At 41.5% G+C, this 24,169-nt stretch overlaps 1 protein-coding gene across 6 annotated transcripts in view; it reads right to left on the reverse strand.

The window, feature by feature from the left end:
- Positions 1 to 10,192: 10,192 nt before the first annotated feature.
- Positions 10,193 to 24,169, reverse strand: part of ZNF565 (zinc finger protein 565) — a 38,673-nt gene continuing 24,696 nt past the window's right edge. For all 6 annotated transcript variants that reach the window (XM_055553351.1, XM_055553348.1, XM_055553349.1 and 3 more), the window contains one exon: positions 10,193 to 22,173. In XM_055553351.1, the coding sequence (XP_055409326.1) occupies positions 20,927 to 22,173 (1,247 nt within the window). In that variant the 3' untranslated portion in view covers positions 10,193 to 20,926. The remainder of the gene's footprint in view (positions 22,174 to 24,169) is intronic.

The following is a 24,169-nucleotide window of genomic DNA, read 5'->3' on the forward strand; positions in this document are numbered from 1 at the left end:
CTGGGTTGCTGCTGCTGCTAAGTCACTTCAGTCGTGTCCTACTCTGTGTGACCCCATAGACGGCAGCCCACCAGGCTCCCCCATCCCTGGGATTCTCAAGGCAAGAACACTGGAGTGGGTTGCCATTTCCTTCTCCAATGCATGAAAGTGAAAGCTCTGGGTTGGGATACCAGAAAGGCTGGAAAGGCTGAAGGAGTGCCCTCTAAGCAGGACTGCGAACTGATGTATGGGGCCCTGTGCAAAATGAAAATGTGGGACCCCCTCGTTCAAACAGCAAATAGCAGGAAAGAAAAAAATTGGGAATTGCCTGGTGGTCTAGCGGCTGGGGCTCTGCGCTCCCAGTGCAGGGGGCACGGGTTCGGTCCCTGGTCAGGGAACTAGATCCCACATGTTGCAACTAAGACCTGGCACAGCCAAATAAATAGATATTAAAAAAATAAAAATACTAAGATATAAAGCATTTTCCTTTCTTCCATTATTGTTCTTAACCTGTCATGGTGTTGTTAATGTGCTATTCATTGTCATGCTCCCTGGAGCAAGGGATACCCTGGGGTGAGCCCAAGCTCTCAGAGTCACCTGGCTGACCTGCCCTGCAACTTTGTGTGTCTGTACACATGGCTGCTGGCTGCCAGGTTCTCCTTCTCTCCCCACCAACCACTGGACCAACTGGTGCCTTGGCCTGAGGTGAAGTCAAACAAGGCATCTCTCCTTCCCACAGGCTTGCTCCCTACAGGGGGATGCAGCCTGTCTTCCAAGAAGACATAGGAACTGGGATCAATGGTGGGCAGGACACTCGCCCCTGCTGGTCACCTGCTGAATATGCCGTGGACTGCCAACTGAGGAGGGAGTAGCTGCCTCTGCCCTGCCCTCAGAGGCCAGGATGTGTGTAGTGGACCTTGACCCTCCTGAAGCCCAGGCCCACAGGAGGCAGAACTGCCTGCCTGTCTCAGGGAGACAGAGTGGTGGGAAGAGAGAATGCACACAAATCAGGCTCTAAGTTCCCGATGCCTGCTCCATTGTCCCAGCAGACTTCACTTATAAAACACAAAACACAAATTCAAAGATAACATGAAGAATTACAAGGTGGCGCGCTTCCCTGGTGGTCTAGTGGTTAAGAATCTGCCTGCCAAAGCAGGCGATATGGTTCGATCCCTGGTCAGGGAAGATTCCACATGCTGCGGAGCAACTAAGCCTGTGTACCACAACTACTGAAGCCCGTGCACCTAGAGCCTATGCTTCACAATGAGGAGTAGCCTCCACTTACCACAACTAGAAAAAGTCCGGGTGCCATAAAGAAGACCCAGCGCAGCATATAAATAAATCACAAAGATGTGTGTTGCATGAACAGCAGTTCATAAAAAATAAAAAGGAATTAATTACATGATGGCAACTGCAGAGGATTAGACTCCCCACTTCTGAGGGTGGGGCTCTGTGTAGCTGCACTAGACACATGCCTCACTTTTAGGCTAGTCCTATAGGACTGACACTCAGGACATGTAAAAACTGAATTAAGAACGCTGTTCTCTGAAGCTGCCCCTACAGGGACAGAGTCCAGAACACACTCTGTAGCACTGACCTTGGTCAGGAAGCCCTAGTCACAAACTGCTGCTGGGACTCCCCTGGTGGTCCAGTGGCTAAGACTCCTCACTCCCAATGCAGGGGACCTGTGTTCGATCCCTGGTTGGGAACTAGATCCTACATGATATAACGAAAATTTCTGCATGCAATAAATAAAAGTTCTGCATGCTGCAACTAAAAAACAAGACCTGCATGCTCCAAGGAAGATCTGTATACTGCAACTAAGAGCTGGTGCAGCCAAATAAAGAACTAAAAAGAAATATTAAAAAGAAAAAAGAAGCTGCTGCTGCCATCACTCAGGTCTCCTTTAGGAATGGGTTCATCAGCTTGCAAGACTAAAGAGTTCAACTTCAGGATCAAGAGCCAGCTGGGGGATGTAAACTCTGTTGCCCTGGATTAGCATGAACGCTTATTGATATAACAAAAAGGCACCCAAATTCTGTGATTTGAAGAACACAGAACTTATATATTTACCAATCTCACTCTGTGGATATTATTTGGATCTTGATATGGGCAAACAAAAAAAAACTGCAACATTTTTGAGGCAATTGGAAATTTAAACAATGATTGACTTAAAAAAAATAATTTAAAAAAATGTGTTTATTTTTGGCTGTCCTGGGTCTTTGTTGCTGCACGAGTTTTCTCTGGTTTCAGGCTTCTTATGTCAGCGGCTTCCCTTGTTGCGGACCACAGGCTCGAGGGCTCTGAGCTTCAGCAGTTGCAGCATGTAGGCTCAGTAGTTGCGGTTCCCGGCTCTAGAGCACAGGCTCAACACTTACGGCCAACGGAGTGAGTTGCTCCTTGGCATGCGGGATCTTCCTGGATCAGGGATCGAACCCGACTCTCCTACATTGGTGGGCAGATTCCCTGATCCACCAGGGAAGCCCCAGTGATTGACTTTTCCCTCAACATTTTATGAAAAATTTCAAAGATACAGAAAGGGTAAAGGAATCTTCTAGTAAACACTCATATACCCACCACCTAGACTCTATAATAAACACTTTGCTACATTTGCCTTATCACATAACTAGTCATCTATACCTCTATCCATCCATATATTTTTTTGATCTATTTTAAAATAGATTGCAGACATTAATGTTTTTAATTCAAATATTTCATGTGTCATGGACTTCCCTGGTGGCTCAGATGGTAAAGCATCTGCCTACAATGCGGGAGACCCAGGTTTGATCCCTGGGTTGGGAAGATCCTCTAGAGAAGGAAATGGCAACCCACTCCAGTACTCTTGCCTGGATAATCCCATGGACGGAGGAGCGTTGTAGGCTACAGTCCATGGGGTCGCAAAGAGTCGGACACGACTGAGCGACTTCACTTCTACTTCTCTACTTCATGTGTCATTAACTAGACTGCTTGGATATTTTATTATAGTAAATAAATTTAAACTTTTATTTCTATTGTGGTTTTTTTTTTTAAGAGTGAGTCTCTGCTGCTGCAGCTGCTAAGTCGCTTCAGTTGTATCCGACTCTGTGCGACCCCATAGACGGCAGCCCATCAGGCTCCACCGTCCCTGGGATTCTCCAGGCAAGAACACTGGAGCGGGTTGCCATTTCCTTCAATGCATGAAAGTGAAAAGTGAAAGTGAAGTCGCTCAGTTGTGTCCGACTCTTAGTGACCCCATGGACTGCAGCCTACCAGGCTCCTCTGTCCATGGGATTTTCCAGGCAAGAGTACTGGAGTGGGGTGCCTTCTCAGAGTGAGTCTCCATGTTTTAGAAATACATACTCAAATATCTTTGGTGGAATAGTATGAAGTCTATTACCTAACTGCCAAGTAACAAATCACCTCAAAATGTGGAAGCGTAACACAACAGTGAACATTTCACAGCCTCTGTGGATCAAAAATATGGGGATTTAGCTCAGCTACAGCTTCACAGCTCAGTATAGTGGTGGGCAGGAACCTACCAGCATTTGCCTGTCCTGAATGGGGAGGGAGACTGCTGGCAGCCAGGCAGCCTTCTAGAGTCCAGAACCAAGCTTTGGTGTCACTCTGCTGCCATCTTGTGGCAAGTCTGGAAAACAGCCCCTCCCACCTCTACTTCCCACATGCTAATCCCTTTTGATGATGTTTTAAGACTTGCCTTTAGAAAACATTTACTTTTAACTCCCCAGTTGTTGAGTAGATCATGAGTTCAATATGGTTTAAAATTCATAAGTGTGCATAGGAAGCTTCCTTCTGATCACTCTCTGTGATCCTCTCCAAGGGAACCATTCTGTGTTATTATGTGTGCTAAGTCACTTCAGTCGTGTCCGACTCTGTGCGACCCCATAGACGGCAGCCCACCAGGCTTCCCCGTCCTTGGGATTCTCCAGGCAAGAACACTGGAGCGTGTTGCCATTTCCTTCTCCAATGCATGAAAGTGAAAAGTGAAAGTGAAGTCGCTCAGTCGTGTCAGACTCTGTGCGACCCCATGGACTGCCGCCTACCAGGCTCCTCCGTCCGTGGGATTTTCCAGGCAAGAGTACTGGAGTGGGGTGCCACTGCCCTCTCTGGTTATTATGTGTCCTTCCAAGGAAATTTTATGCATGTAAAAAACAAAACAAAAATAACCCCTCAAATACAACAACACAAGTACAAAAATATACTCGGCCTTCCCCAGGCATAAAAGGATAATTTGTTCCTGAAATCAGCAGTTATTCAGTGATATTTATTGATCCTGATTTGAACAAGCAGTATGTATATATTTTCAACAAAGAAAAAATATCAAAATAATATGACCAAATGGGGAAATGTGAACACTGACTGAAAATTTTATTATATGAAGGAATTAATGTTCATTTTTTAGGGGTCATATGGAGCTTGAAACTGTATACAGGCCCCTGTGTCCCTGATTTTTGAAGTAAAAGGCTTTTGCTTTAGTCTCCCAGTCCTCCCCAGAGTCCCAAAAGGCTTGCTCAAGAGTTAATGCTTAGAAAATGTGAAGATGTAGAAACAAGAAATAGCTGTTGGACTGGGAAGCCAGTAACAGTTTAGACTATAAACCAGTCACATAGCAGAATCACAACACCCAGTTCCCTGAAGATATGAAGGTCTGACACACCTTCTTAAGTTGTTCCTGTAAGGAACCAGACCCCCACCAGCTGAAAACTGCTGGCCTCAAGCACATAGACCCCAGAACAGTTGAAACCAAAAGACTGACAACGTGCAAAACTTTACCTTGATCCCAACCAATCAACACATTTCAGTATAAAGCCCCAGTATTTGAACAAAATATTTCATTAATTCAGCTCTTTGATGAGATTCATTTTAACAATTCTTACTGCATTTGAAAACAATGCATCTAATAAGATTCAGAAGAATCTCTTTGGGTGCCAAAGTTTTGTTATATAAAGAATTATTCCTGTAATTCTCCCAATAGTTTAATAGCTCCACTATCTTTTCTGGTCATACTTATAGCTCCATCGCTTGTAATTCCTTTACAAGTTTTTCAGTTTCATGTGTACTGATTAATAATGCCTTTTTATAATCCTGGTGGTATGTTCAATCCTGTGAGTATAGAGTTGAATTTAAATAAAACTAAAGTGTCATAAAATTATCTTTTTGTGTTTTTTTTCCCTTTGGCAGTACGCATAGCTTGCAGGATCTTAGTTCTCTAACTAGGGATTGAGCCCAAACCCTTGGTGATAGCATGGAGTCCTAACCACTGGACTGCCAGGGAATTCCCTCATAAAATTATCTTGATATGTCACATAAATGAAAAGTATTGTGAAGTTTGCAGTATCAGTATTCTAAGGAAATAGACTATATCAAATCTATGCCAGACTTGATGGCCTAAAAAGAATTGCTTCTTAGTATTTCACAGCAGTGTAGGTTTGGTTTGATGAGATATATGCCCTTATTATTGAGATGTAGAGTTCTAACTTATCTGTTGATTTATTATGGAAAAATTATATACACTATATCCCAAAATAGAAGTTTTTTTTTTTTTTTTTTTTTTCTTGGCTGAGCCGTATGCCTTGTGGGATCTTTGTTCCCCAACCAGGGATTGAACCTGGGCCCTCAGCAGTGAAAGTGCCAAGTCCTAAGTTGTTTCACTGATACTTTGTCAACACCAAATGCAAGTACAGATAAGGTTAAGGTAAAGGAACCCTCCTTTAGCAGTGGCGTGAGTAGGAGACAATCAAAACGGATCACCCCACCAGGTAAAGAACCTGGAGCAGATGAGGTTCTGACTGAGAGGGTGGTGGAAATACAGAATGCGCTGAAGAAGAAGGAAGCTATCAATTATGGCCTTGTGACCGGTTACAAAAATGAAAATTGTAGTGGTTTTCCATATTTCCCATTTGCCTATTTAAAAAAAACATGTACTTGCTTGACTGTGCTGGCTGTTTGTTATGGCAGGCGAGCTCTTTAGTTGCGGATTGTGGGATTGAACCCCGGCCCCCTGCGTTGGGAGCCCCAAGTCTTAGCCACTGGCCCCCAGTGAAGTCTCTTATTTGCCTGTGTGTGTGTTAGCTGTTCAGTTGTGTCCTACTCTTTGCGACCCCATGGACTATAACCCACCAGTCTCCTCTGTCCATGGAATTCTCTAGGCAAAAATACTGGAGTAGGTTGCCATGCCCTTCTCCAGGGGATCTTCCTGACCCAGGGATTGAACCTGGATTTCCTGCATTGGAGGCATTCTTTACTATCTGAGCCACGAAGAATGGCCAGTCGCCCATTTTCCTACTGTATGTATTTATTTGTACATGCTATCTTCTCCTCTTTCCTTGATACATTTTTAGTTTATATGCAAGTTGTTGGACGTTACTTTACAATTGAGCCTTAAACTAGTATTCAGTCAGACTGTGACTTGAGGAGTAATTAATATAGCCAGTAATGCATACAGTGACTTTTGGGGTCTGTGCATCTCACTTAGGGGAAAGGGGGAGAATTTCTTCATTTGTAATGAGGACAGCTGTATCTTGTTAGTTACACGACTAAGTTTCTCATTTTGCAGTTGTATATGGGTTTACATGGGTGTAGAGCGTGCTACATTAATTAGTCCAAGAGAGAGTGTTGATTACTGATTTATTGCCCTTTAGCTCTAATTCACCCTTTTGTCTGTTTCGTGAAAATGAATATAGGGTCATTAAAAAAAGTTTTTTCTTTGCCAGTTGGCATGATGATAAGTTTCATCAGTAGAGGTTGATGGAGACTGCAGAATGGAAAGGGGGGGTCTGCGTCCTCGTTCTGTTGTGCTCAATGGCCAGGCTCCTACAGTGTGCTTGGCTTCCCTGATGCCCAGCTCCTGCAGTGTGGGCAGTTTCTAGCACCAGGTTCCCACGGCATTCTCAGCTTCTCCTGAACCAGGGCACTGCACAGCGTAAAGTACATAGCAGCCAAGTAGCGCCTAGTGGCCAGTAGCTTTGTTTTTTCCCCTGTAGTCCTGCTGTGTGGGGTCTTAGTTCTGGACCAGGGACTGAACCCACACCGCCTGCAGTGGAAGCATGGCATCTTAACCACTGCACCAGCAGGGAAGTGTCCTCTTTGGGTGGTTTTATAGCAGAGTACCTCGGGTGAGACACTTCCCCTCAAACAGCTTTCCCTGACACACCAGAGTGGATTTCCATTCCAACAAGTTCCAAGTGGCACATTTCCAGCAAGATCCACCACCACCATACTCTCTGCCCTTCGGTGAGCCATAGCCATGCCCTCTCCAACAAGCTCTGGATCTCAGGCCCTGGGAGGGCCTCTTCCTCAGGTGTTCTACATCAGGCCTAGGGGAGCTGTGGAGCTTGGATGGCCTCTCAGAGTTCTCCAAGTTGGGACAATGGGGCTGGAATCGCTAGCATCAACCAGTAACTGGATACAGGCGTACCTTGTTTTATTATGCTTCACTTTATTGTGCTTTGCAGATATTGTGGTTTTTACTAATTAAAGGTCTGTGACAACCTTGCGTTGTCAGATGAAGGTTAGCACTTTATAGCAATAAAGGATTTTAAAAATAAGGTATGTACTTTTAAAAGATATAATGCTATTGTACTCTTAATAGGCTATGGTATAGAGTAAACATAATTTTCATATGCCCTGGGAAACCAAAAATTGATGTGACTCACTTTATTGTGTTATTCACTTTATCATGGTGGCCTGGAACTAAGCTCACAGTATCTCTGATGTGTGCATGTATAAGGCATCTCTAGAAAGGGGCTATCACATTGCAATCTTTATTTGACCTTTTGTCTTTTTTTTAATTTTTAAATTTAGATATAATTTTGATATATAACGTTCTATTAGTTGAGGCGTACAACACAACGATTTGATATTTGTATATACGGCAAAATGAGCACCGCCACAAGTATAGTTAACATTCATCACCAGACGGAGTTGCAAATAGAAATCTTTCTTTAGCTGAGAGCACGCACTGGGGAGAACTCAGCTGCAAGGCATTACCAGCCAGCACTTCAAGCAGATGAAGGACAGAGTGCCTTGGTCCTGAAACAGTGATCTGCACGGCACAGCACAGCATCCTCTGGACACAGCAGCAGGTGGGTGTGCTGTATGTCCATGTTTCTTTTTTTTTAATTAATTTTTATTTATTTTTGGCCATGCTGGGTCTTTGCTGTGGCCCACAGGCTCTTCGTTGCCGAGTATGGGCTTTCTCTAGTTGCGGTGAGGGGGCGTTACTCTCTGGTTGCGTCCTGTGGGATTCTTGTGGCTGTGGCTTCTCTTGTTGCAGAGCACGGGCTCAGTGCTTGTGGCACAGGTGCTTGGTTGCTCCGCGGTATGTGAGGTTTTCATTCCTGGACCAGGAATCGAACCTGTGCCCCTGTGCTGTAAGGTGGATTCTTAACCACTGGACCACCGAGGATGTCCCTCATGCATCTTTAGTTAAATTCTCTTTTTTTTTTTTTTGGTAAGAATATAACCATAGAGAAATATATTGTGGCATGACATTTTCCTTGAATTTTATATATTTGATAAACCATTAAAAAAATAATCTTCATGATAAAGTCTTATATTTTTTTATTTTTTATTGAAGGATAATTGCTTTACAGAATTTTGCTGTTTTCTGTCAAACCTCAACATGAATCAACCATAGGTATACATATATCTCCTCCCTTTTGAAACTCCCTCCCATCTCCCTCCCCATCCCACCCCTCTAGGTTGATACAGAGCCCCTGTTTGAGTTTCCTGAGCCATACAGCAAATTCCCATTGGCTATCTATTTTACATATGGTAATGTAAGTTTCCTCTCTTCCCTCTCCCCATGTCCCCATAAGTCTGTTCTCTATGTCTGTTTCTCCATTGTTGCCCTGCAAATAAATTCTTCAGTACCATTTTTCTAGATTCCATATATATGTGTTAAAGTCTTGTATTTTTTTCCTTTGATAATGTTGCTCTAAGAAGTCTGCTGAATCAACGCTTTTTCTCAACATTGCCATTATTTATGTTTTCTGATCCAGCAGTGGAATTTGAACACATCTCTTCATTTCATTAATCTTTTTCTTCTAACAGTAAAACCATTCATTCTAAGCACGATTAACTAGTTCAGATAACATGTACAGTTGGATTTTGAGGGCTTCCCTGGTGGCTCAGAGGTTAAAAATCCACCTGCCAACGCAGGAAACACAGGTTTGATCCCTGCTCCTGGAAGATCCCACATGCCGAGGAGCAACTAAGCCCATGCACCACAGCTGTTGAGCCTGTGCCACAGAGGCCGGGAACTACCACTACCGAGCCCTCGTGCCCTAGGCCCGGTGCTTTGCATCAAGAGAAGCCACCGCAATGGAAAGCCCTCACGCCACATCTAGAGAGTAGCGCCCACTTGCCACAGCTAGAGAAAAGCCTGCGCACCAACGAAGATCTAGCACAGCCAAAAATAAATAAGTAAATAAATAAAATTATTAAAAAATGCATTGAAAGTTGGTAGCTGAAGCTCAGTTGAACATTTGTTTTTCTAGCAGTAGATAGAATTCTCTCGAATTTTACTAAGCAGAAGTGCCAGTATGAAGTTAAACTCAGAACTTTAACTGACAGGGTAAACTTCTGCAGATTTCCAAAAAGCATATTAGTAGTCACCATTCCCTCCTTCCCTTCCTTCTCATACCAGGGGTAGTTCTGAACCTTGTGGTCAAAAATAAGATGATAGATAGTAAGAGTAAAGTGCAGTGCCAAGAGCATACAGTAGGGGAAAGGATAGTAATAAAAAATGGTGTGTCTACAGGCAAAAGAATTAAGTTGGGATCTTCCTCATACCATATGCCAAAACTAACTCAAAATGGATCAAAGAGCTAAAACTATGAAACTGAGAAGAAAATATAGGAGTAAATCTTTGTGATTTTGGTTTAGGCTATGGCTCCTTAGGTAAAGAATCTGCCTACAATGCTGGAGAAGACCTGGGTTTGATCCCTGAGTGGGGAAGATCCCCTGGAGAAGGGAGCAACTACTCACTCCAGCATTCTTGCCTGGAGAATTCCATGGACAGATGAGCCTGGCAGGATATACTCCATGGGGTCACAGAGTAGGACACAGCTGAGCGACTTTCACTTTTACTCCTTAGATATAAATTCAGTTTTGGTTGTTTCTTTTTTTCCCCATTGTCCCATTTCCTATGCCCCACCCCCCAACCCCCACCATTTCCCACTGTCCTATTTTTCCCATTGTGGATTTTTATTTTAAATTTTTATTTATTTATTTTTGGCTGTACCATGCAGCACAAGGGAACGTAGTTTGGTTCCCCGACCAGGGATGGAACCCACGCTCCCTGCATTGGAAGGGTGGAGTCTTAACCAATGGACCCACCAGGGAAGTCCCTATTCTAGTTTTTCCTCACTGTCTCTCTGAGGTATCTTATTGGGCTTGCTACTAAGCCCAATATGAATTCAGATCCTGGTTCTGTTGCTTGCTTTGCTTTAACCACCCCAAGTCTGTTTCTTCATTTGCAAAACAGGGCTGTTACTATATCCCCAGGCATCGTGGGTGAGAAAGGAAGAGGGGACTGATTTCCCCGCTGGTGTGGGTATAAGCAGAAAGAGCTGCTGGACTGTGTGGGTATCAGAAAAGGTGTATGCAGGTCAGAGGGTAAGGACTGATCCCCCAGGTTGAAGGAGGGTGGGGCACAGTCAGGTGAGTCTGGGAGCCTCTTCTCTGCCCTTCCCCAGCAAAGTGTCTCAAGACCCTGACCATCCCCAGGAGGGAGCCTGAGCCAGGGGCTGCCCTCTGGATTTCAAGGTTTCTGTTCTCAGAGGCCATCCATGTTCCCCAAGGGGGGATGTGTTTGCTTGCCAAGGCCCGAAGCATCCTTCCAGTTCCTGCATCAGGACTCTGGGCATCTAATGAAGGTGAAAGCTGCCCAAGAAAATCTGTCTTTCCCGATACCTTTCCCCTTCATGTCAGGCTTTTTAAAATAAATATTTATTTATTTGCCTGTGCCGGGTCTTCATGGCAGCATGCAGGATATTCAGTTGTGGCATACAAACTCTTAAGTTGCAGTGTGTGGGGTCCAGGAACCCTGACCAGGGATGGAACCCAGGCCCCCTGCACTGGGAGTGTGGAGCCTTAGCTACTGGGCCACCAGGAAAGTCCCCACGTCCCCTTGGGTATTAGAAGCTAGAAGAATAGTCATGACCATGAACCATGTCATTTTTGTGGTTGCAGAGCATTATTGTCTCTCATTTCAGATTTGGTCCAGAGTGACATTGTCCCTTTCTCATGTCATTATGTCACAGGAAATCATGATATGCTGTGAGGATGAGCTGCAAGTGACTTAGGTAGATCCAGAGGGAGGCCTAAGAGCTGGAGCTGGTGAGCAAAGCAGAGCTAAGGTTCAGTTAGGTTACTCTATTCCTTAAGTGAGTGAAGACTATTGATGGAACAGTTATACTTGATTTTAGATACAGCTTTCTGATGGAAGATAAGAGATGATGAGGGCTGACTTAAGACAATAATAAAAATTGTAACAATGATAAACAACTATCACTGATGGACTGTAGCCCACCAGGCTCTTCCATCCATGGAATTTCTAGTCAAGAGTACCAAAGTGGGTTGCTATTTCCTTCTCCAGGGTATCTTCCTGACCCGGGGATCGAATCTGGGTCTCCCGCATTACGGGCAGACGCTTTACCATCTGAGCCACCAGGGAATCCCCCTACTTAATAATTAGCACTTAATAACTATAAATAAGGGCTTCCCAGGTGGTGCTAGTGGTAAAGAATCCCCTGCCAATGCCAGAAAGGAAAGAGACACAGGTTTGATCCTAGGAATATCCCTTGGAGGCGGGCATAGCATCCCACTCCAGTATTCTTGCCTGGAGAATCCCACGGACAGAGGAACCTGGTGGGCTACAGTCCAGAGTGTCGGAAAGAGTCAGACACGACTGAAGTGACCTAGCACAGCACAACTATAAATAAGGGTTTCCCAGGTGGCTCAGTGGTAAAGAAACTGCCTGCAAAGCGGGAGATTGTGGGTTCGATCTCTGGGTCGGGAAGATCACCCAGAGAAGGAAATAGCAACCCACTCCAGTATTCCTGCCTGGAGAATTCCATGGACAGAGGATCGTAGTGGTCTATATACAGTCCATTGGGTCGCAGAGTCAGACAGGACTCAGCGGCTAAACAACAACAACAAATGATAAACAGTAATGAGTTCATTAATTAATAAGTAAGACACATATATGTATTAACATATATAATAGAACAATTATTAAATACTTGGTGATGACAATAACTAGCAATCGCTGTATTGCAACCTCCCTCCCAAGCCTGATCTCCTTGCCCTGCCCTTTTTTTCACCTCAATGCAGAACACCTTCCAACAAAAATTGACTTATGATGTTGGTCTCTCTTCCCCTGTGTGGAATACAACCTGCAGGAAGGAAGGGCTTTTGTCTCTGTTGTTCACTGCTGTATCTCCAGGGCCTAGAATAGTGCCTGGCATATAGTAGGTGCTCAATGAATAGAGTTGAACTGAATTAAAATAAATGTACTCAACCTTTACTATGTTCCAGACATGCTCTAAGCATATATTATTTGTATCCTCACATGAGAATTACTACCTAGACACAAATTATGAAGCTAGTTCAAGGCCACTTGGCAAGTAAAGGAGCAGTACTTGGATTTGAACTCAGGAATTCTGGCTGCAGGGCTTATCACCCTAAAATACCTCTTCATGGTACTCACCAAAGGGGTGTGTGTTCCAGAAATGCCCCAGTGGTAGAAGCAAAAGAGATTTCAAAATAACCAGGGAAAGGCAGGCCAAGGAGGGTCCCTGGGTATCAGGGTGGGCAATGGGGGGCCATTTACTGAATTAGAGGAGCTTATTTGTATGACTAGGAATGGGTCAACTTAGGTATGCCTGCAATTATTAAAGTAACTTTGAATTGTTATGTAACATCAGACTTTCCTTTCTGATTTTATTGTTGTGCTGGAAACTCGGCTAGGTTTTCACATTGAAGTTTTCATGATAACTCCATGAGGTACTATGATGAGCCCCAAACAGATGCTTAGAGAAGCTAGGTTATCATATCTATCTAGTGTTAGAGTCCAGACCTGATCCTAAAGCTAATATTTCAAATGTGGAAGATAAGGTACCAGAACTCATAGTCAATAGTCTATTTATGGCTTGGGAGACCAGGCCGACTGGGACATTGTTAGAAGTTATGTTAGAAATGTGGAAGGAAAAGAGGATTTTGGAGCTGTAAGGTGGGGGTGGTGGAAATGTAAACCTGGCTTTAGATATTACACTTGAGATGCCGGAGCGATTCCTAGCTGGAATAGTAAAGCAACCTGGTCCATCATTAATGTTGCTTATGAATCTAACAAAGATGAAATATCAAACTTTATTTCCAAAATTAAAATATGTGAATTCTTGGGAATTCCTTAGTGGTCCAGTGGTTAAAACTTGGTGCTTTTACTGGGACCTGGGTTGGATCCCTGGTCAGGGAACTAAGATCCTGCAAGCCACACAGCACAGCCAAAAAAAAAAAAAAGTTAATTCTTTGGAATTACTCGTGAAATTCTTCAGCCAAGGTTTAAGGCATGGTGACTTCTAAGTGAGGAATTTCACATCTATATTTATCTTAAAAATTTTTTTTTTTTGTAAAGGGAACTTCCCCACCTACATCTCTCCTCACCATAAAAATATTCTATTACTTGCATACTTTATTATTAACTCAGTCATTCAACAGGTATCTGACTGCCTCCTGGAACAGAGTAGCAAATGCAATTCTAAATACATCAAAGATTTAGAATTATGGTTAAGACTTGTACCATGTCAGTTATTTTTAATACAAACAATAAAAAAACCCTTCACATTTCACAATCACACCTGTGAAATTTTTCTTTTTGAAAAGAGAAGAGAGAATCTGGGAGAGAATGTCGTTTCTAGGAAAGTCTTTTCCTAAATTCCTAATTCTCCTATGCATATGAAACAACTTTCTCTGCAATCACAGTGAGAATCAGCTAAAATGGATTTGGTAGAAAATTTTACTGTTTTCTACTAGTGGCTCAGGATTAGAAATTCTAATTTTTTAGAATTTTTAAAAAGTCTCTTATGTTTTTTAAAAGTCTCTTTAAGAGATAATTACTGAAATATTTTCAGATGTGAGATCAGCTTTCAAAAAAAATCCAATGAAACAGGAAGTAGATGTGAGTACAGACAACACTGGCCACGGGCTGACGGTTTTTCAGATTTTTTTTGATGTGGACTATTTTTAAAAGTTATTGAATTTGTTACCATATTGCTTCTATTTGGCCGTAAGGTATGTGGGATCTCAGCTCTCCAACCAGGGATCAAATCTGTACCCCCTGCATTGGAAGGCAAAGTCTTTTAACCACTGGGCTACCAGGGAAGTCCCTGGGCTGATGGTTTATATAGCAGGGTAATGAGAATATGAGGGCTCATTCTACTATACTTTCTACTTCTGCGTATGTTTGAAGTGTTCCATAGTAAAAACAAAGTTTGAATTTTTAAAAACTTAAAAGCTAGAAGGAAGTATGCAAAAATGGTAACATTTATGTTTAAGGCAAATGTTTTTCCCTCCCATTTTCCTATATTCTCTGTATTCTATTTGGGCATTTTTACTTTTTTATAAGGATAAAACAAACAAAAATCTCATTAAGTTCTTTCATCCTTTGTTCCTAGCATTTCCACTTTCTGTGTTAGGGCCATGAACTGCCTGTAATTTATTTTTTTTGTTTTTTTGTTCTTTTTTTTCTGCCTGTAATTTATAAGTGAAGGTCACTCAGTCGTGTCTAACTCTTTGCAACCCCATGGACTATACAGTCCATGGAATTCTCCAGGCCATAATATTGGAGTGGGTAGCTGTTCCCTTCTCCAAGGGATCTTCCCAACCCAGGGATCAAACCCAGATCTCCTGCATTGCAGGTGGATTCTTTACCGTCTGAGCCACCAGTATGTTTTCAGACTGAAATTTATAGATTATCTGAAAAAACACTTATCTTTTTCCTTTTCAGTCATACCCTCAAATCTGTACACATGAAACTCTACCCTGTCTTGCTCTTGTCCTTGAAATTAGAATCTTCCACTTCAGAGGCCTTGGGCAAACTACTTTGTCTCTCAACTTATCTTTCTTTTAATAAAATTTTTATTTATTTATTTGGCTGCACTGGGCCTTAGTTGCAGCATGTGAGCTCTTAGTTGCAGCATGTGAGCCCTTAGTTGCAGCATGCGAGCCCTTAGTTGCAGCATGCGAGCCCTTAGTTGCAGCATGCGAGCCCTTAGTTGCAGCATGTGAGCTCTTAGTTGCAGCATGTGAGCCCTTAGTTGCAGCATGTGAGCCCTTAGTTGCAGCATGTGGGATCTAGTTCCCTGACCAGGGATTGAACTGGGCCCTGTGCACTGGGAGTGTGGAGTCTTAGCCACTGGACCACCAGGGAAGTCCCTCAATTTCTTTATCTTAAAGTAGAAAAATAAGCCAAATCAGAGGCACAAATGACAATGGACACAAACACCAAGGCAGGGAACTAACACTTGGTGAATTTCAGGCATTGTACTAGGAATTTTGTACACATTTATTCCTCTCAAAAATAGTTCTTTTAAGTAAGAAAAATATGACTACCTCAATATTAAGTGAATAAAGCATATGAACATGCAATTAATTTATTCAATTAATGAATATTTATTGAGCACCTACTATATTTTAGGCACCATGCTGAAAGCAAAACCAGTGGTCAACAAATATGTGAACAATGGTCATCTCTATTCATCATAATCAAAGGAATGAAAGAGAAAACAAAAGTGACTTTTCCATTTTTCACTCAGCCAATGGTGAACATTCAATAAATGTTAGAGGAATTCATGCGGTGCTTTGGGATCTCTTGTAAAGTGGGCAGATGCATAGATGCATAATCTTCCTGAAGGCACTTGAGTGATTTGTACAAAATGGCCTAAAATGTGTATTTATATAAAAAAATGTCCAAACAGCAGAATGACGTACAACTAGTGACTGTGGTTTCTAAATACCATTTTGGAAAGCACCAAAATAGCAGAAAGAAAAAGGACTCCTTAGAAAATGGCTACGTCAAGGTGGGAACTAGGGAAATGAACAAGACGAGCTCGGGGCAGCCTACTGTGGTCGACACCAGGCCAGTGATCAAAGACCAGTGTCCTTTTTGACACTCCAGTGTCAAACCACACAGGGAACAATCTGAGCATCAGTGAGAGTACAGCTTACATAGATTTAAATGTACTGAGTATGTTTCACATACACACCACCCTAAACTCACTGGTTACCATGGCAGTAGGCTAGAGAACCAGCTCATTATTTTGGAAACTTGCCTTTCTTTACATGGGTAACCAAACAGCAGTTTAGGGGACGTTTTTCTTTATCAAAGTATTCTAGCTAAAAAAGGAAAAAGAAATAATATATCATTTTGTAGTCCCTATTAACAGATTTACCAATTGAACATCAATGGCTGCTACATCATAAAAAGACATCTATTATGCCTCTCAATATTAACCACTTATAAGAAATCTTAACAACAAAAATTGAACCTCAATGTATCCTTGATATCAAGTACCAACTCATAGGAAATAACCAAGGATAGAGGAGCACGTTAAACTGACCACTGGGATCTGCCAGCAAAAACCAAGGTTTAAAAAACTGTAAGGCAAGCAAAATAGTTTTTTCAAAAATTAAATTGCTGGAGGCAAAAACAAGGATAAAGGAGAATACATAGACTGAGGCTTAAAAAACATATCAACTGCAATTTTTGGACATTATTTGGATCCTGATTAACTTTTAAAAAATTGACATTCATGAGACAATCAAAAAGGAACACTGCCTATCAGATATGTAATAGCATTAAGGCAGTACTCTCAATTTTTTTAAGGTGTGAAAATCTTTTGTAAAATTATAATATATTTTAGAGATACATATTAAAAATTTTATAGTTGAAATGATATATCTGGGTTTTATTTCAAAAACAACATGGAGTTGGAGGAGTTGGTGGAAATACAGATAAAACAAGCCTGGCCATAAAATGGTAATTATTGAAGTTGGTCATGGGAGCACTGGGTACATTGTAAGAGTCTGTGAGGATAGAAAGCTTTAAAAAAGTATATACATTTTGATCTAACATTTCCACTTTTAGAAATTCATCTTAAGGATCTATTACACACATATGAAATAATGTATGTGCAAGGATATTATTGGATTGTTGGAAAGAGCAAAAGTTAGTAAAAACTAAATTGATGAAGTTAAAGAAGTATGAAACACGTATGGAATACTATGCAGCTGTTATAAAAGAATAAGGCCACTATGGATCGATGTGGTCTAATCTTTAAGGTATATGGCTAAGCAAAACTATTCATAGAAATGTACAGAAATTTGCTACCACTTATATAAAGCATTTTTATAAAGAGTGTTATGTGTATGTTTACACTTAAGCAAACAGAGAAATCAGGAAGTATATACATGAACTTGATAGCAGTGATTGCTACATGAAGGGCGACAGGGTGAGAAGAATGTGTGAAGATTCACTGATGTGAATACAAAATTTAACTTGAATATTTTTATCCTGTGCCTGCGTTTAAACTATTCAGAGTTATTTTTCTTTTCTGTGGCTGTGTCGCTTGGCAAGCAGGGTCTTAGTTCCTTGACCAAGGATGGTACCTGTGCCCCCTGCAGTGGAAGCACAGAGTCTTATCCACTGAAAGTCACTTAGTCATGTCCGACTATTTGTGACCCCATGGACTGTATAGTCCATGGAATTCTCTACGCCAGAATACTGGACTGCGTAGCCTTTCCCTTCTCCAGGGGGTCTTCCCAGCCATCGAACCCAGATCTCCCTCACTGCAGGCAGATTCTTTACCAGCTGAGCCATAAGGAAAGCCCAAGAATACTGGACTGGGTAGCCTATCCTTTTTCCAGCGGATCATCCTGACCCAGGAATTGAACGGGGGTTTCCTGCATTGCAGGAGGATTCTTTACCAACTGGGCTATGAGGGAAGCCCCATCCCACCAGGGAAGTCCCATGAGAGATAATTTTTAATGTCATAGCTTTGAGCCCTTCCAACTGTACATCCTAATCATTAAGCCACTTAAAGAAAAATGACATGCAGCACACTGCTTTCTAAACCCTTTGTAGGCAGTAGTATATGCAGAAAATGCAGGTATTTTGAATGAACACTCAGGATGACTGAGAAGATGGACGGCATCAGGGTGCAATGGGTATTCTGCCCCAGACACTGGGTGCAATGGGTATTCTGCCCCAGGCCACCACGAGAGCTGAGGGGATGTGTTCTAAGATTCGCAGATTCATTCACAGGCCCTGACCTGGATGTCCCTGGAGTTGGATCAAGGCCTTTTCCCCCATTACCATTATATCCTGCAGTTACAATATCAAAATTCTAATATTTAAAGAAAGCTGAGTGCCAAGGAATTGATGCTTTTGAATTGTGGTGTTGGAGAAGACTCTTGAGAGTCCCTTGGATTGCAAGGAGATCCAACCAGCCCATCCTAAAGGAGATCAGTCCTGGGTGTTCACTGGAAGGATTGATGTTGAAGCTGAAACTCCAATATTTTGGCCACCTGATGCGAAGAGCTGACTCATTTGAAAAGACCCTGATGCTGGGAAAGATTGAGGGCAGGAGGAGAAGGGGATGACAGAGGATGAGATGGTTGGATGGTATCACCAACTCAATGGACATGGGTTTGGGTGGACTCCGGGGTTGGTGATGGACAGGGAGGCCTGGCGTGCTGTGATTCATGGGGTCGCAAAGAGTCGGACACGACTGAGCAACTGAACTGAACTGAACTGAATATTTAATCCAGAAATGGGTACAATTCCAGACATTCCATCTAAAATTAATTCTGATAAACTGGATTAAATTAACTGGCAATCTGATAAACTGGATTAAATTAACTGGAATTCTATTTATCTTCACAAATGATAATTATCTACAGTTTGTTCTTCAGGAGCTATCCTTGTTGAGTTTCTTTAATCATAATTTTATTTAGCCTTGATGATGAATTGGCAAGCTTCTCTCAGGGATTATTTGTTCTTTAAGGTTTTGTAGGTTAAACTGTTTTCTCTAAAGAGACAGAGCTTGGATGACTTTTTATGTTCTTTCACAATCACCGATTGTTCAGAAATCCCATATTTTCTTAAATCAATTTTGATATTTTTAGAAAAATCCATTCTTTCTAGATTTCTAAATAGTCAAGCATCATAGCTATTTTTAAAAAATACCTCCTCCTCATTCATACTGCTAAATGTCTTTTTTTCCTTACATCTCAATTGTCTACTAAATTTGTTTTTAAACAATTTTATGTATTTTTAAATTTTTGGCTGGGCTGGGTCTTCATTGTTGCACATGGGCTTTCTCTAGTTGCGTGCATGGGCTGCTCAGTAGTTGTGGCACACTGGCTTAGCTGCCCTGGGGTATGTAGAATCTTCCTGGATCAGGGATCAAACCCATGTTCCCTACACCGAAAGGTGGATTCTTGACCACTGGACCACCAGGGAAGGTCTATTGTTAACTTTCAGTTTAGGTCTACTATTGTTTCTGATTTTATTGGCTTTTTCTTTTATTTTTAATAATCATTCTTACTGTTAACTTGGGTTGATGTGATAATTTCCCCTTTTAGTTGACCACTCACTTCATGTGTTTAGTGTGATTGGCAAGGAGTAGATGCTGGAGATTTACTTGAATTCTTTAATCTACCTTTATACCTTGGGTTCTGATAGGAGTACAGCTTTGGTTACACTGAACTGTTTGTTTATTTATTGACCATATCAGGCGTCATGCAGGATCAATCCCGTGCCTCCTGCAGTGCAAGTACAGGCTCTTAACCACTGGATCACCAAGGAAGTCCCATGCACTGGTTTTGATATGCAGAATTCACTGTCCTTCACTTCTAGTTTGTAGTTTTAGTTTTGATTCTCTTAAAGTTATACTTGGAGGTGGTTTTAGATTCCTTAGTTGGGCAAATTTCTTTGACTATTCTTCTGTTCCATTTCTAATCTTCAAATTTTACAACCCTTTAAATGAACATCTTCTCATGATAATTACTTTGCTACTGTTTTTCAGAAGAGGTGGTTTTGAAGGTTTTTTCACATTTGATATATTCATAAGGCCCACCTCTTACATGTACTCCTAACACCTTAATAGTAATATGTATGTATGCTTAGTCGCTCAGTCGTGTCCGACTCTTTGAGACCCCATGGACTGTAGCCCACCAGGCTCCTCTGTCCATGGGGTTCTCCAGGAAAGAATACTGGAGTGGGTTGCCATTCCCTTCTCCAGGGGATCTTCCTGATCCAGGGATTGAACCTGGGTCTCTGGCATTGCAGACAGATTCTTTACCATCTGAGCCACCCTAGGACTTATGTCCTTAACAGTAATACTGTTATTAATTAATGACAATATTTATTGAGCATGGGCTTATGTAAAATTTCTGACAGTCCTCACAAAAACTCTATTTAGATACACATAATTATCACTGCTTAAAAATAAACAAACTGAGGAACTCAGACACTGCATAATTTGTGCAATGTTGTATAGTCAGCAATTGGTGGAAGTGAGATATTGTTAATTAAATAAGGTAAATGGCAAAAGGCACAGCCATAAATACTTTAATAGGGTCATTTTCTATTAGGAATTCTCATAGTTTAATATATTTTAAGTGGTAATATGAGGCTTTTCTATATTCATATTAAATGTTTTTCAGTATAAGCTCCCTGATTCCCTTAGTAAACAGTGAGTATGAGGCAAAAAGAATTCCCACATTTATTGAATTTTCTTGTGGTATGAGTTACCTGATGTTCCATAATAGAAGTGACAAATGAAGGTTCTCTGACAATAATTACATTACATTATGCATTATTTACTACTGAGCGAGGCATGAATTCCACATAAAGGCTTCCCTACGTCCCTAACACCAAGGCTTTTTAGCCAGTGTGAATTCTGTAGTGTTCGATGAGCTGTGAGCCAAGAATAAAGGCCTGCCCACATTCTCTACATTCATAAGGTTTGATACCAGGATGAATTCTTTGATGTTCAGTAAGTTGTGAACTACGAATGAAGGCCATTCCACATTCCCTACATTGATAGGGTTTCTCACAAGTATGAATTCGCTGGTGATGAGTCAGTTGTGAAACACGAATAAAGGCTTTCCCACATTCCTTGCATTCATAGGGCTTGTCACCTGTATGAATTCTTTGATGTTGAATAAGGTATGAACTACGACTGAAGGCCTTTCCACAGTCCTTACACTCATAGGGTCTGTCACCTGTATGAACTCTCTGATGTCGTGTAAGCTGTGCATGCTGTCTAAAGGCCTTCCCACATTCTTTACATTCATAGGGTTTCTCCCCAGAATGAATTCTTTGATGTCGAGTAACTTCTGAGCTATGAATAAAGCCCTTGCCACATTCCTTACATTCATAGGGTTTCTCCCCGGTATGAATTCTCTGATGTACAGTAAGTTGTGAATGCTGTCTAAAGGCCTTCCCACATTCTTTACACTGATAGGGTCTAGCACCTGTATGAATTCGCCGATGAACAGTAAGTTGTGAGCCACGAATAAAAGCCTTGCCACAGTCTTTACAGACGTAGGGTTTCTCACCTGTATGAGTCCTATGATGCAGAATAAGTTGTGAATGCTGTCGAAAGGCCTTTCCACATTCTTTACATTCGTAAGGTTTGACACCTGTATGAAGTCTCTGATGGAGAATGAGTTCTGAAGTTCGACCAAAGGCCTTCCCACACTCCTTGCAGTCATAAGGTTTCTCACCTGTATGAATTCTCTGATGTTGAACAAGGTGTGAGGTACGACTGAAGGCCTTCCCACATTCCTTACATTCAAAGGGCTTTTCACCAGTATGAGTTTTCTGATGTTGAATAAGGTGTGAGCCACGGCTGAATGCTTTCCCACATTCATTACATTCAATCGACTTCTCACCAGTCTCACTGCTGGGATGTAAGGTGAGTGATGTATGCCCACACTCAAAAGTGGGCATGTTTCCATAGGTCACTTGCTTAAAACAGCACTCATGATTTACTTGTTGTTTTTCGAACTGGCCTTTGTATGCCCAGTCTTCACCATAGCACTGAAGGCTTTCCATTAGCTCCCAATTGAATGACATGACTTCAAAGGTATCTTTCTGCAGAAATGTCTTACACCTTGACTCCAAGTCTGCAAAATGAAAACAAGTAAATACAACTTGTTCTTTCCCTCTAAGAGAAATTTAAAAATTCTTCAGTAGATTAGAGAGACAAGAATGAAAATAATCACCATAATTGGTGAACTGCTTGTGTAAGCCTCAAATATTGCTGTGCGATGTCTACAAAGCACATGAAGGCAAAGATATGATGAGACCTCACATGGTGCCAGAAAGGAATAAGAAAACAAGTTAAACCAGTGGTTCTTAGTTCTGCCAGAGGACAGAATCGTCCAGAAAGCCTTGTAACAAAAGAAATGTTCTTCAAGAACCACCCCACACTGAACCAAAACCTTTAGGTGTAGGCACAAGACATGTGTGTACATACTTCTCGAAATACAAAGTTAAGATTCACATAACGTGAAATTTCTCATTTAATCATTTTAAAGTGTACAATTCAGTGGTTTAGAGTACATTTCCAGAGTCATGCAATCACTGTTACTACCTAGCTCCAGAACATTCTGATCACTCCAAATAAAAACACTGTGCCACAGACTCACAGACACAGAGAACAGACTTGTGGAAGGGGGAGCGGGGGAGGGTTGGGTTGGGAGTTTGGGACTAGCAGACGCAAACTATTATATATAAGATGGATAAAGAACAAGGTCCTACTGTATAGCACTATATTCAATTTCCTATAATAAACCATAATGGAAAAAAATATGAAAAAGAATATACATATACATACACACAGATATATATATAACAATCACTTTATTGTACAGCAGAAACTAACAAAACATGTAAATCAATGGTATTTCAATAAAAAGAAAGAAAGAAACCCTGTGCCTATTAAGCAGCCACTCCCCATTCTCCAGTCCCTCCAGCCCCTGGCAATCACTAATGGCAGAGCAACACTAATTCTCTCTCTATGGATTTGCCTTTTCAGGCCATTTCATACAAATAAGGCATCTATATATTTTAACACATTTTACCATGTGATGCTAGTGCCAATCAAATGAAAATCTCTGCTTAAACTTTTTCATAGCCTCCCCACTGCACTTAGAATAGATTTCAAATTCAATGCCATGGTTCACAGGTTTTTGGCAAAGCAGGTCCCTGCTTGTCCTTGTAGTCATTCTGTTGCTCTGTCTCCACCAAAGATAATGCATCTTCAAATTGAGTACTCTCCCCTTTCCTCCATAAGTAACAAACCACAGCCCTCCTTTGAGCATCTAGAATAAATTTAGGTCTTTTCCATCTTAGATCTCTATCAGGAATCCTGTCCTGGACCCTTTACATGGCTGATTTTCTCTTCAGGTCTCAGATTAAAACACACTTTCAAAAGCTCTCAGCACTTTCACTGCCCAGGGTGTGGGTTTTCCTGGTCAATCCTGCAAGCTGTGTGGTGTAGCCATTAAAAAAAAAAAAGAAGAAGATGGAAGGGGACTATGATCCAAGAAATGCAGGTGGCCTCTAGAAGCTGGAAAAGGGCAAGAAAACCGATCTTTACCTAGAGCCTACATAAAGGAATAAGCCCTTTGGACACCCTGAATTTACCCCAGTGAGATATATTTTGTATTTCTAATCTCTAGGACTGTGAGAAAATACATGTGTTGTTTTAAACCACCAAGTTTGTGGTAATGTGTTATACAAGGGTAGGAAACTAATACACACAGAAAGAAAACACTGAGTAACTCAATGTATCATGACTATTCAGTCTTAACTCTGGAGTCCAGTCTTCCAGGGAAATGTAAGATAGAGCCAAGTACAAAGAAAACCAGAAATCTGGTTCTTGGTTTCTGAGCTTTGAAGTACAGATGTCTTGGTAATTTAAGGCTAATTTAAGTGCATGGCAAATATAGTTTTGATTATATATACTTTTGTCCTCAAACATGGACTTTCAACTGCATCTCTGAATCAGGGGTTGGATTTTCTTTATAAGGCCAGATGATAATTATTTTAGGCTTTGTGGTTCAAGAGACAAAAATGAGGATGTTATGTAGGCACTTACATAATAAAAGAGAAAAC

Source organism: Bubalus kerabau, chromosome 17 (genome assembly GCF_029407905.1).
Source record: "Bubalus kerabau isolate K-KA32 ecotype Philippines breed swamp buffalo chromosome 17, PCC_UOA_SB_1v2, whole genome shotgun sequence".
Taxonomy (NCBI): Eukaryota; Metazoa; Chordata; class Mammalia; order Artiodactyla; family Bovidae; genus Bubalus; species Bubalus kerabau.